Raw genomic sequence first — 14,150 nt, 5'->3', positions numbered from 1 at the left:
TTTTTTTTCCTTTTCTCAATTAAAAAAAAAAAGAAGAAAAAAAAAGAAAAGAAAATCCCAGCATGAGCTAGTTCAGCAAAGAGAGTTCTTTCTGTGATAGGCATTTAACTACAAATTTTTCCATGGTTAATACTAGGCTTTGGCTAATTAGCATTTCTCCTCTAGTCATAAATCTGGAGCACAGGACAGGAGAAACAGTGTAAAAATGATCAAGAGAAATTCCAGTCTTTAAAAGATGTTTCACTGAACCACCAGGAAGTTGGAAACACTTTTTCCCTTAAGTCTACTTTAATTGGATATTCCCAAATGCTTGGGATATTCACAGAAATTGACTTATTCATTTACAGATAAGAAAACTGAGACATGACATATAGAAGTCAAAAAAAAAAAAAAAACACTGTCTCTTACTTTACCTTATGAGTCTGTAAAAAGTTTTCATGACACTAAAAATTGTCATGGGGAAAAAATTTACCTTAAAAATAGTATTAGTTGCTTGATTATTTGGCCTACTGGGAAGCTGCATATTAATCCATTTGTGTCTGCACTTACCTTTCAATTAATATGAAATAATGTTTTGCAACAAAATAAAATTTTTTTTTAGGAATTCAAGATAATTACTGAAATGATTTTCAAAAAGCAAAAGAAAATTCCTCAGTCTTTCTCCACCTCTGGCTATATTCTTTTATGAAATTCTTTGGTAATTGGACTAACTTTTGTTTTTGTTTTTGTTTTTTTGTTTTGGTTTTGGTTTTTTCGAGACAGGGTTTCTCTGTAGCTTTGGTGCCTGTCCTGGAACTAGCTCTTGAAGACCACACTGGACTCGAACTCATAGAGATCCGCCTGCCTCTGCCTCCCGAGTGATGGGATTAAAGGCATGCGCCACCACCGCCCGGCTGGACTAACATTTTTTAAAATACCAGAGTTCATGGAAGATAAAACATACTAAAAGAAGTATAATTCTTTATGCTTCTATTTTAGTATCTCGATTTGTTTGTTTTCTTTCCTTCAAGTCTTGATAACAATAAGCTTTCATTTATCTCAAACATCCTAGTTTTGAGTTTGTTTTTTGATTTTCTTTTACAAAATGTATTAGAAAGACAGAAAATATGAAAATGACTTGTAGCTTTAATTTGTAATTACTATCAACTTTTAAATAACCTCCTAAGTTGTTTTCAAGCAAATTATATATGCAAGAAAGGTTATGTTTAAAAATTTTAGGGGCAATTTCCCATGTAACAAAAAGAAAATTAACCCAATTAGTAATAATTAAGAGTATCATCATTGCCTGAAAAAGACATCTAAACTATCCTTTACTCAAACAAAACAAAACTTACCCAATGTTCCACAGGGCTTATTTTTATAAGTGCAGATATCATATCTATGGAGGAGAAAAAAAAGATAAATTTTGTAGAATATTTGTATATTCCTTGCATTTCTTTTTTGGAGCTCTGTTTGTTCAGATCAAAATGGAAGAAATTATGAGCAGCCAGCTGGAGTACTGGATGACCAGTCCTATGGGTAAGGCAGACTGCACACACTCACAGTTCTACCTACAAATCAGTAGGATTCCTTCCAGCAAAAAACCAGAGAATTCTATTAAACTATCACATTATTTTCCATAGCTCATCTACAGGCTGCTACTGCTTCTCCCTCACTGAGTGGGTTTTATTATTAATAATAATCTCTTTGATCCTGCTAGACTGCTAGAGTACTTTCTTGCTATAGCCACAGACTATATGTCTCTAGCACTATTTGAAGATCTTTCAACACTACACAGGTACTTGTCTTTAAAAAAAAAAAGACAGTGTAATACATCAACAGGAAATAAATCAATGTTATATTTTATTCCTAATTGTACAGTAGAATTTGCATGATGAAAATACAAAAATTTTAAGTGACTTAAATTAATAAATAAATTCTGAATAGAATGTTTTCTTAATGTTAGACTCTATTGCTAGGCTGCATCAGAACTTGATAGAAAAGATATTAAAGAAATGCTACAAATTTTAAAATACATTACATTGGAGATGTTAAGTCAAAATTGATATGTTTATCTTACTTTATTATTATCCCTTAGAATCCTGTTTTCTTTCTAATGAGAGACAGAAAGGGATTGGATCTGGATGGGAGAGGCAGGGCACAACTTGGAGGAGTAGGGAGCAAGGAAACTATAATCAGGAAATATAATGTAAGAAAAAAAACTACTTCAATAAAAGGGGGGAAAGTACCAGAGAGTATATACTGAATGTTATAATCAATTTATCTTGTGATCACTATGTTACATATTATAATATATAGACATAATTCATCCTATAAATATTCAAGTTGCTTTAAAGAAAGTCATTTCATGAGTTATACAGATACATATACTGTATCTTGATTTCCTTCCAAATCCCGAAGTACCATTCACACCTTTGCTAAAACTGAGCTGCCTAAGACTGCATCTCAACTGTAATCCACCAGTTTTCCACTTCTTTATTCTTCTGCAATGACTCTGTTCTACTTTCAAAGAAGAAAGCATACTTTCGTCACACATGCCTAATTTTGTTAAGATGCATTGACTACAGATATCTCCAGAACATAAAACAAAGGGGTAATTCAAGAAAGAATTGACTCTAGGAAACACAGTAAGAGCTAAGCAAGGAAAACTGGAGGGAAAAAAAAATCTTTATTTCATCCTGGGAAGGCTCTGAAACTTTCTGAGTGTCTTCCTGTTACAAGTTAATCTAAATAAATCACAATTTTGGAATTCAGAAATGGCATATTTTCGTAGAAAGTATTAATATGTTAAAATAAAGTCATGCTGGTAACTGACAGACAATTTATGCCATAAGAAAGAATGTAGTAATGATGACCAATTCAAACAATTAGATTATGAGGTCAACACTTTCCTAATTGGATGAGCAGAGATACATATTAAATTAAATTTCATTTAGGAGTCAGTTAACAAAAAAATTAAATGATGTGTAACTGTGCATTTTAAATTTCATATATAAAATACTTATACTTTTAAGTAACTAAAGAGATAGTATCAATGTTATATATTGCTTATATACTTTAATGAATATTGTCAAAACTTTCAAGTTTCAGATCTACCTCATTCAGTTTCTGATACTGGGGAAAACACACATGCACTTGCATACATGTGCATGCACTAACATGAATACACACACACACACGCTCACATGTAAATGTGTGTGCGCGAGCACACACACATAAAATTTATGTACTATCTTGCTTCAGTAGGACCTGGGGAAAAAATAACAGACTAAAGAAAGAGTGTACTTTTTTGACTCTTAGGATCCTTTAAACAAATCAATATAAATCCTAACTAACATGATGCAGCAGGAGCCCTGAACTGCAATTAGAAAAGGTCCTTTAAGAGCTTGGAGCAGAGCTTGGTCACTAAAGTGCTTGTCAGGCAAGCATGAGGACTTGAGTTTAAATACTGAGTACCTATGCCAAAAGTCACTGAAGGGAAGCAGAGGCAGAAGCACAAGGAGCTGAATTTGATTCCCAGAACCTAGGTAGCACTGGTGAGGAGACAACAAGCAAATTGTTGGGCCTTACTGACCAGTCAGCCTGGTCCACTTGGTGATTTCAGGCCTGTGAGAGACCCTGCCTCAAAGATAAGGTGGATAGTGCTTGAGGCTATTCTCTGGGCTCCACATGAAAACATCACCACACATACCTATGTGCACCCAGGCACATGTGAACACACAAAAAATAACAAACATGATCATTAGATAATCCATATTGCTGCATAGTTTTATGTCAACTTGGCATAAGCTAAAGTCATCTGAGAAGAAATCTTATGTCTCCATAAGATCAGGCGGTAGGCAGGCCTGTAGAGCATTTTCTTAATTAATGGGTCAGGGCCAAGCTATTGTGGGTGGTGCCATCCTTGGGCAGGAATCCTGGGTTCTGTAAGAAAGCAGGTTGACCAAGGCATGAGGAGCAAGCCAATAAACAGCACTGCCTCATGGCCTCTGCATCAGCTCCTGCCTCCAGGTACTTGCCCTGTCTGAGTTCCTGTCCTGGCTTCTTCAATAATGGACTACAGTGTTGAAGTGTAAGTCAAATGAACCCTTTTCCCCACAAGTTGCTTTTGCGTCATGATATTTCATGGAAATAATAGAAACCTTAACTAAAGTGGGGTGTGGTGGCTGTAATCCCAGCACTTCAGAGGCAGAGGGAGGTGGGTCTCTGTTAAAGGCTAGCCTGATCTACAGAGCAAGTTCCAGGACAGCCAGTACTACACAGAGAAAACCTGTCTTGAAAACCCAATATAAATAAATAAAAAAGAAAAGAAAAAAGCCTAGGATGCCATACAAACCCTAGTGCTTGTACAAAATCAAAGTTCTAGTTTGGAGGTAAGTAATGCATTTGGGTAAAGAATTCATTTGTTACTATTCTTTCACCCCAATTCATGAAGATAAACTGACTGAGCAAAATAAAAAGATATATGGATGAGTATCTATGACTGTAACATTGGCACATTTCTGTTACGAATATTTTTGACTATTAATTTTTGTTCGCACAAGTATCAGAAGGAACTGACATCTGACAATGTTGTATTTTGAGGTTTGTGAAATACAGCACTGCTTTACAATGATAAAAACAACTACACTGTAAAACCCAATGTTTGTACCCATGTATGTGCCTGGACTGCTCTCAGCCTCGGCCAAAGACACTGCCTTTCACAATGAACAGCAGCCAATGGAAAGATGTGTACCTGGTTCATCACCACTACCAACCAAGGCTCAGGACACAGGACAAGAGAAAAGGCAGAAAGAATACAAGAAATGGAGGACGAGGAACGGTGCTGTGAAATGTTCTTCCAAACATGACAATGCTATTGTGAGCATGAACTCTCTAAGTCATGTACAACTGCCTCGTGTACATCATTAGTTGTCTAAGTCATTATGTGTATGGGACAGGGAATGTATGTGCTTCTTTGTTCACAGCTCCTGGAGCTGGAGTTACAAAGAGTTGTGAGACATCTGATGTGGGAACTGGAAATTAAACCCTGCTTCTCTGGAGAAGCAGTATGAGCTCGTAGCCACAGAGCCCCGTCTTTCCAGCACCACCCATGGCTTGCTTGTTAGTTCTGTATATGCCACTCTGCTACTAAAAAATCTACTACTAAAAAATCAAATTCTATCTAAAAATATAAACAATGTACTTTAGAATTCAAGAAATAATCTTGTTTCAGTTTACCTTTTTAGGATTATTTATTACTCCCCAAACTTATGTCTACTTCTACCAAATATACTCAGTACCCAGTCACCACAATCTAAAAAGATTTTGTATTTCCTTATATCCACAAACAGTTCATAAAAACCTCTTCTCCCATTTCTTCTGTGAAACTCTAGATATCAATTAGGTTCACATCAAATACTTTATCCTTCAAAAAGTAAGAAATAGCACATCTAACTACTACAGCAAGCACGTGCTTGTTTGCTTTCCTAAACTCCAGTAACTCATCCTCACAGATACAGTCAACAATATTTAAAGAATATAAAATAATAACCAGACAAAGAAGGAAAGTAGGATATGAGGAAAAACATGTTAAATAAAACAACAAAAACAATGGCGATAAGTTTGACTTTAATTTTAAAAGAAAATTACACTTATTTTTGTGTATATGTGTCTATTAATATGTGATAATGAACATATAAATTTCATAGTTTATACAAGACCTATATGTTATTGTAACTGTATATAATTTTTATTGGCCAATTATATCTTATTAAGGCTGCAGGAAAGTAAAATCAATTACTGTTTGTAATAGCCATGGTGAAATACAAAGACCAAATAATTGTACAGATTAATGGAACAGTGCAGACAACACTATCAAATGTGCCACAGTCCACATCCTCTCTCTTCACATGCGGACAGCTCATCAGCACAGATACTATGGTGTGTGGAGTCCTTTAGCATAGAATTTCATGAGCACTCAGAAGACAAACTGCATAGTGTTTCCTCAAAATAACTTTGAAGTTATCTACTTCTTGTAAGCTGCTAAAAATGCATACATGATACTATAATTCTCTTATAAGATATTTCATTATTAGTATTTAGAAAATGTTATATTTTCCATCATGTCAGCTTTCTTGAGAACTTAACTGAATTTTGTGAGTCCCAATAGTAGAGAAGAATAAACTGTCCAGATTGTTAGAAACTTTCAATATGAATTCCATAGTTGGGGGATGGTAGGGCCAAAACACAAACACTGCAAGCTGTAGAATAAATAGAAGATCAGAATGAATAGCTTAAAATACTTTATACAAACATGAAGTGGGTTTTGTTTGGACTCTAAATTTGTATAAATTTACAATCCATTCTGATCCAAAATTCCTCTTTGTAAGATGTACAATTACAGTGAATGTCTCGGTATTCCAATGGCATTTAAAAGACACCAATATCATCTACCTTTAAAAAAAAGTTTTAAATTCATAAAGTCTGGTACGCAAAGTTCAGCACCAACATCATTTCGTAGGACAGGCACCTCACTTTCAATCTAGAACACCCAAATTGTTTTCGTTTCTACACCACTGCAACTAACAATCCTGCCAGACTACACAAAACTGTTCAGTGGGTTTTGTCTGATGTGGAAAAAAAAAGTCCAAAGGGACTAGGAGGTGCCACCAAATGCATGCCACGATAAGATCTAAACTAGCTTCACTACAAATTACTGCCTTCGCTCAGCACATCAGTTGCTTCAGTTCTTTACCTTGGTGTAAGAACTGTTTTATCCAGTTAATTTAAAATTCATTGCAGAGGTAAGGGTGTGAGGGGAATTAACTACATTATATTTGAGAGAACTGTCATGATAGGAACTTTCTGAAGAGTCAATCTATATAACTACAAGCTTTATTGCGCAGTGATCATCAGGTCATAACATGAAATTGTGTATGACTAAAAGAATGTGAAGCTAGCCTGTCAGATTTGAATTCTAATTCTGGTGCTGCCAATAACTGAATATAAGCCATCTTCCAAATCATCTCACTGTGCCTTAATTTTCCTGTCCTGTCTGGCCTCGAACTCACAGAGATCCGACTGCCTCTGCCTCCCAAGTGCTGGGATTAAAGGTGTGTGCCACTGCTGCCTGACCAGATAGAATATTCTTAATCAACGCAAAAGCGCTTAGCTTTTAAAACAGTGTAATCTCATTATTGCTGTTCTAAAAAGAAAGAATACTGGCAAAATTAAATATATAGAGACTCTGTCATAATACACTGCCTTTTAGAAAATTGTCATGTTTGATTAAGGCAAATATAAATACCTCCTAAACATGGAAAGTAGTATGGTGTGGAAGAATGTACACTGGAGATTTACCATTTATTAATTATATGCCTCAGATAATATTAGAGACAATTTTAAGAATCCATATTAGGGAACTGTTCTAAGGTCCTCTTTAGAAGCACTTGACAAAAGGTAATATTTTCTGTAGTTACTTCAACTAAGTCCTTCCTATAGGTAAGATGAAGGGTATCACATGAGAGAACATACCAATGTCTTGACCTATAACTGCTACCCTTGGCTGTAGATTTTCAGAACGTAAGGTTTTATATGATCATCTATTTTCAGTAAATGATCAAGACTACAGAATCAAATGCTAACAAATAAATTCTTGGCTCTAGTTTTAAACATCATAATCATCAAATGAAATTTTAAAACTTTCTTTTTGAAATACCAAAGGCAAAATGATTCAAAATTTAGTGTGCACAATCTTGGGAATTAAGTAGAATTGGGCCTGGTCATTACTTTGATAAGAAAAATGCTAACAAAATCTACTTAACAATATCTGATTCCTGCCAAACAGGAAAAAGTAAGTAACAATATTCCTGGCAGAGGAGTAAGCCAATACTCAAACCACTACTTGATGTTCAGTTTTGTGGACTTACACTCCAAACAAAAGGTACAAGAGTCTCACCTATGTGTGGTTTCATCAGGATCAATGCTCCTAACACTATCATCTTACTGATCTCGTATCCTCAGCAGATATGGTTTTAAAGTTCAGACTGAACTGTGACTGAAGTCTAACTCAATCCATGGGACTGCTGTTCACATAGTCAGAACAAACTCCAGATACTTTACCACCCCTACATTCAGTAGCAGAGCTACTGCTCTGCTCCATAAACACTGTTGTTCCTGAATGACTTTCAGAGAAAAACCAAAAGGAAAATAAATTAAAGCAGTCAACCCAAAAGTCAAGAAGGCATGGGTAGCAATCAAGACCGAGTCTCTCCTTTCTAAGCACCTATTCCAAGAAAAAGAATGGGGAAAGAAATTCTTTTTAAAATAGGCCAGTTAGTTTACAAGACACAGCAAGGGGAGAGTTACGTGTTGCATCAGAGTTCTTCAAAACAATACAAGACAATCATAGAGTTGCACTAAAATAAATACCCCATGAACAATTTGAACTAAAAACTTAAAAAATCTAAATAACAATTATATTCCTTATTTTATGTTGAACAAGATACTGCTAAAAATAAGTGCCTTAAAAAATGAATTGATTACTGTGGCAGTGGGGGGAATCCCACATTAACCTTAAAAAAACATACTGTTTAAGTTAGAAAAGGTACTTTTAATAACAATCCAAACACAAAGACTTAATTAAAAATATATATGTATATATCTTACATTCATGTTGGGCAAAGTCTAAATGGTGTGGTTAATGCTAAAATTTATCTGATTTTCCCATACATACAATTAGTTTTTCAATGTCCTCTCAGCTCTTACCTCTCAGTGCTCTCTAGAAACTACCTTTGATGGTACAGCTCACTTTACTCAAGATCAAAGCAGTTTGCGGCAAGGCAGAAAGACCATTCTTTTCATTTCAACCTTAAACAACTTCATAACAATCTTCTGAGTAGCTGAGGCTTATGTTCTAAATGAACACAACTTAAGTTTTGCCCAGTCCTGTTCCTTTCCCTCCTCCTACAGCTGTAAATACTCAGAGTTCTCACAAAGACTTGCATAGTTAATCTTCTGTTTGGGGTAAAAGTAATTTGGAATTATCATAAGTAAATCAAGCAAATGCTATATACATAACTATCTTAGCTAGGGTTTCTATTGCTTTGATGAAATACCATGATCCAAAATCAATTTAGGAAGGAAAGGGTTTATTTGGCATACACTTCCACATCACAGTCTGTCAATGAAGAAAGTCAAGATAGGAACTCGAACAGGGCACAAGAACCTGGAGGCAGGAGCTGATGCACAGGCCATAGAAGGTACAGCTAGTACTGGCTTGCTCCCCAGGGATTGCTCAGCCTGCTTTCTTATAGAACCCAGAACCTCTGGCCCAGAGATGGCACCACCACAATGGTCCCTCCATCAGTCACTAATTAAGAAAACGCCCTACAGGCTTGCCTATAGCCAAATCTTATGGAGGCATATTCTTTTTTTCTTTCTTTCTTTCTTGTTTTCTAATTGAAAACTTGTTTTCTTGCTTTCTAATTGAAACAAACTATCAATTTTCATTTTAAATATCAATCCCAGTTCCCACTCCCTCCCCTCCTCCCATTCCCTCTACCTTTCCCCCATACCACTCCCCATCCACTCCTCAGAGAGCGTAAGGCACATTGCTTTGAGGTACAAGGCTCTCCCTACTATATCTAGGCTGAACAAGGTATGCATCCAAAGAGACTAGGTTCCCAAAAATCAAGTACAAGCAGTAGGGATGAATCCTGGTGCCACTGCAGTCTGCCCCAGCCATATAACTGTCACCCACATTCAGAAGGACTAGTTTGGACCTATGCTGTTTCCTTCCCTGTCTGGCTGGAGTTGGTGAGCTCCCATTAGCTCGGGTAAACTGTTGTTGTGGGCGTATGCATCATGGTCTTGACCTCTTTGCTCATATTCTTATTCCTCCCACTCTTCAACTGGACTTTGGGAGTTCAGTCCAGTGCTCTGCTGCAGGTCTCTACCTGTTTCTATCAGTTGCTAAATGAAGGTTCTATTTAAGATATTCATCAGTCTGACTATAGGGCAAGGCCAGTTCGGACACCCTCTCCTCTATTGCTTAGGGTCTTAGCTGGGGTCATCCTTGTGGATTCCTGGGAATTTCTCTACTGCCAGGTTTTTTGCTTGCCCTATAATGTCTCCTCAATCAAAATATCTCTTTCCTTGTTCTAATCTGTCTTTCCTCCATCTTGACTATCCCATCCCCTTCTCCCCTCGTCTTCCCCCACCCCCATGCTCTCAATCTTGTCAGGCAATCCTATTTCCCCTTTCCAGGTGAATCTATGTATGTTTTTCTTCTTAGGGTTCACCTTGTTACCCAGTTTCTCTAGGAATATGAACTATAAGGTCAATATCCTCTGCTTTACAGCTAGTATCCACTTATGAGTGAGTACATACCATGTTCATCTTTCTGGGCCTGGGTTACCTCACTCAGGATGTTTTTTCTCTAGTTCCAAAATTCGCATTGGAGGCATTTTTTAAATTGAGGTTTGCTCCTCTCAGATGACTTCAATTTGTGCCAAGTTGACATACAACAGGCCAGCCCAATAACCAATCACACAAAACTCCATAGAGATCATGCTATCCAAATAGCTTGGGACTAGAAACATTGAATTTCTGAGATTTTCAATTTTGGAGGATCTGAATATACAAAATGAAATATCTTTAGATGTGGCATCAACTTAAGCACAAAATTCACTTATGCTTCATCTACCCTGTAAACACAGAGCTAATTATAACCATTTTATAATATCCTTGCACTGCTTTTAGAAATAAAAATAGGGAGCTTGTTAGGCAACCCTTGTTTGGACATTTAAAAAGTGTAAATATTGTTTCTAAGGGATGACTGATTTGAATCTACCACTATCTTGAAAGACAAGAAAGACAACAAGATGAACTAAATGTACTCCTTAAAATGGATGTTTGTATTTTGGTTCAACTATTTATATTAGTTACTATTTTCTCATCATTATGGCCAAACACCTGACAGATACAATGTAAATAAAGATGTCTATTAATTCACAGTTTTAGTCTATGTTAGCAAGAAAGCATGCAGAGTTAATGGCAGTTAAAATGTGTGATATGATAGATGCTCTTGCACCCTAACAGACCAAGAAGCAGAATGCTAACCCAGAGTGGGCTTGGACTATGCCCTCACATGTCTGCCCACAATGACTCACCTATATAAACCAAATCCTACTGCTCCCTTATTTACAACCTCCCAAAACACCACCTCCAGCTGGGGATCAAGTATTCAATTACACTAGCCTCTAGGAAGGAAACATTTTGGATTCAAACCACAGCCGTCTGCCCCTAACTTCTTTGGGCGTATGGCCATCTCACATGCAAAGGCTTTAACGACACCTTGAAGAGTACCTATCATTCAAAAGGCCAAATTTCTTCTAATACTCAAAGCAAGTGATTAGCTGTGAACCCCAGCAAAATATAACAACAAAAATAATAATAAACAAATTCAGCCAAAACAAAAACTAAGTTAGGTGCTTCCTATATACAATGAGAGTAAACATTCTCATTCCCAAAGGAATGAAAGATGTAATAGATTAGATTAGACCAAAACAAGACTGAAAGCCAACAGAGCAATTTTTAACCATTTATGTCTGTGTTCAACATTCATAATATGCAGTGGCAACATCTGAAATTCAAGAGACTTCAGAAATTTCTTCCTATGGTTCTGACAATTTCAGTACAAATCTGTAGGTGTACTATTACTTGAAGATGACCCTGATTCGTGGTATTCCTGATTCTTCCATTATCCTTGGTTCTCTAGGGCAACTTAGGTTTCATATTTGTCCAAAGACATCACCACCCTGAGTGCATCCAATCTCGTCTCATATACAACTTCAAACACTGACCTCACACTGCTACACATTTTCTGACCTCATAAGCTTTTTTTCTAGAAGCATGGTACAAATTCTATAGCACTTGCATTCTTTATGACTGAAAATCCGGAACCATGAGGGCAATGGGAGGTATCTGGGACTCTTTATATCAGGAGTTCTCAACCTCCAAAAATATTTACATTGTGATTCATAAGAGTAGCAAAATTATTTATGAAATAGCAACAAAATAATTTTGTGGTTGGGGATCACCACAACATGAGGAACTGTATTAAAGGGTAGTAACTATATTAGGAAGATTAGGAACCACTGCTTTAGACCATGACTATGGAAGCCTCTAGGTGTTAGTTTCACCAAACCTATGAAAACATTATCTCTAAAAGGTCATTTTCCAGGAAGAAAAACCAATTATTCTACCTTTTCAGGCATTCTATTTGTAAGGCAAACTCAGTCACACATTTTTACATATTATTCCTGGAGCACTAAGCACATTGCCTTCAAGGTACCTTTACTATCCTTTCTGTATAAAGCCCAAGGTCCTCTGCAATAGAAGGTATCAATCTCTTTAACAGCCACTGTCCTTCATTGGTACCTGCTTTATTCACATCTACCCTGTCTACAACTTTGACACACTCATGCTCCTTTCCTTACCAAATGGTACAACTTTCACATTTTTCTGTTATTTTTGGCTTAAGATTCTTGCTATAAATCCAGCTAAAATCAGCCAGTAATAACTGCCATAGCCTAGAAGCTATGCCGACTTGAAAGTTTCTCCACCAAATAAATTAGTCCATTACTTGCAGATTCAACCTCACTCTAATTTTTAAGAAATTGGAAGAATGTAGCTAGATTCTTTGTTTAAATGCAACACGTATGGCCTCTAACCAATTTATCATAGGGGCCTGTGTCTCCTTCTATGACTTCATGAGCACAGCCTTTACCATTTACGTCTGCAACATAAACTCCCGTCAGTTTTCTAGGAATTGTCTAGCTCCCAGTCTTAAACTCCACACTCATCCCACAAGTTAATTCCAAAAGCCTACATGCCCCATCATCAGTGTGACCACAGCAACAAACCTATTTCTCAGTACTAACTTTCTATATTAGTTATGTACTCCTTGCTGTGACCAACACATTATAGAAGCAACTTGATGGAGAAAGATTTGGGCAGGTGGCTCCAATCTGTCCTAATGAATGAAGAAATAAAAAGTGCAAGTCAGTGGGAGAGTGAGGAAGTGAGGAAGAGACTCCCGACATTTTGGCAGACGTGAAGGAGAAGCTCCTGACATCTCAGCAAATCAGGAAGCTGAATATTAAATCAGAAGAAGCAGGACTATAATCCTCAAGATCCGCTTCCAAGAGCCTGCTTTTACCATAGACACCTTACATCCTTATGGTTCTAAAACTTTCTAGAACAGTCCAACCAATTCTGAATCAGATTTAAACTTTATCAACTGTCAAATTTAATTTGAAATGTTTTAGCTGACATTGGGTCATTGGGTTGCATTCCCACACAAAACTGTTAAGCGATTTTTATTATAGTTTTATTAATCAAACAGTATTGTCTACACTACTTGCAGCACTTTTTACAAAATGAAAATTTGGCAAAAGTTCACAAACAAAACAAAGCAAAACCCCCAAACCCTCAGAGCTTTTCTACATATGAGAACCTGGCACTTCATTTTATGTCTATTTCCACACACACTGTTATTACCTGACATCTGAGCCACAACTGCGTCCTGCTTTGGGGTATGTTTATAATTAGGTCTGGATGATGCTTCCCTTTGCCCTTTACAGATATTTCCTAAGCTTCAACAGTTAGTTGCTGTGTCAGTCCTAAAACAGACTTTTATGTACCATGCCATATCTGAGAAACTTTGTTTGTTGTTCTCTGACATGGTTATTAGTCTTAGAGTGTCTATAACAAAATACGTTATATGCAAGGATAACTTAAAAACAACTGAAATCTATTCCTCATATTATGGAATCCCAGAAGTCAGATCCAAGTACCAACATTTGGGATCTGCTGTGGGCTCTCTGCTGCAGAAATGCAACATTCTTACTGTATACTTACATAGTCAAATGGCAAAAGAGGGTACCAACTTCCCTTTAACTCTTCTGTAAAGGAAGCAATCTTATTCATGAGGCTCTGATCTCAATAATTACTTCTATTATTATGAATTACTTATGGGAATATGTCCCTCTTCTTAATACCATCATCCTGGTTATTAGATATTGGCATATACATTCTGGGGAAGTGATAGATAAAAATATCCAGATTATATCACAGTATATATTTTATGTAGAGTTCATATTAAT

At 36.5% G+C, this 14,150-nt stretch overlaps 1 protein-coding gene across 1 annotated transcript in view; it reads right to left on the bottom strand.

Moving 5' to 3' along the window:
- Adamts6 (ADAM metallopeptidase with thrombospondin type 1 motif 6) overlaps positions 1-14,150 on the bottom strand; it is a 222,041-nt gene that overhangs the window by 156,489 nt on the left and 51,402 nt on the right. Inside the window, exon 8 of the mRNA XM_026788997.1 lies at positions 1,335-1,378. Coding sequence (XP_026644798.1) covers positions 1,335-1,378 — 44 coding nt within the window. The remainder of the gene's footprint in view (positions 1-1,334; positions 1,379-14,150) is intronic.

The sequence above is a fragment of the Microtus ochrogaster genome, unplaced genomic scaffold, assembly GCF_000317375.1.
Source record: "Microtus ochrogaster isolate Prairie Vole_2 unplaced genomic scaffold, MicOch1.0 UNK11, whole genome shotgun sequence".
Taxonomy (NCBI): Eukaryota; Metazoa; Chordata; class Mammalia; order Rodentia; family Cricetidae; genus Microtus; species Microtus ochrogaster.
The sequence above is the reverse complement of the archived record's forward strand: the minus strand, read 5'-3'. Positions and strand labels throughout refer to the sequence as shown.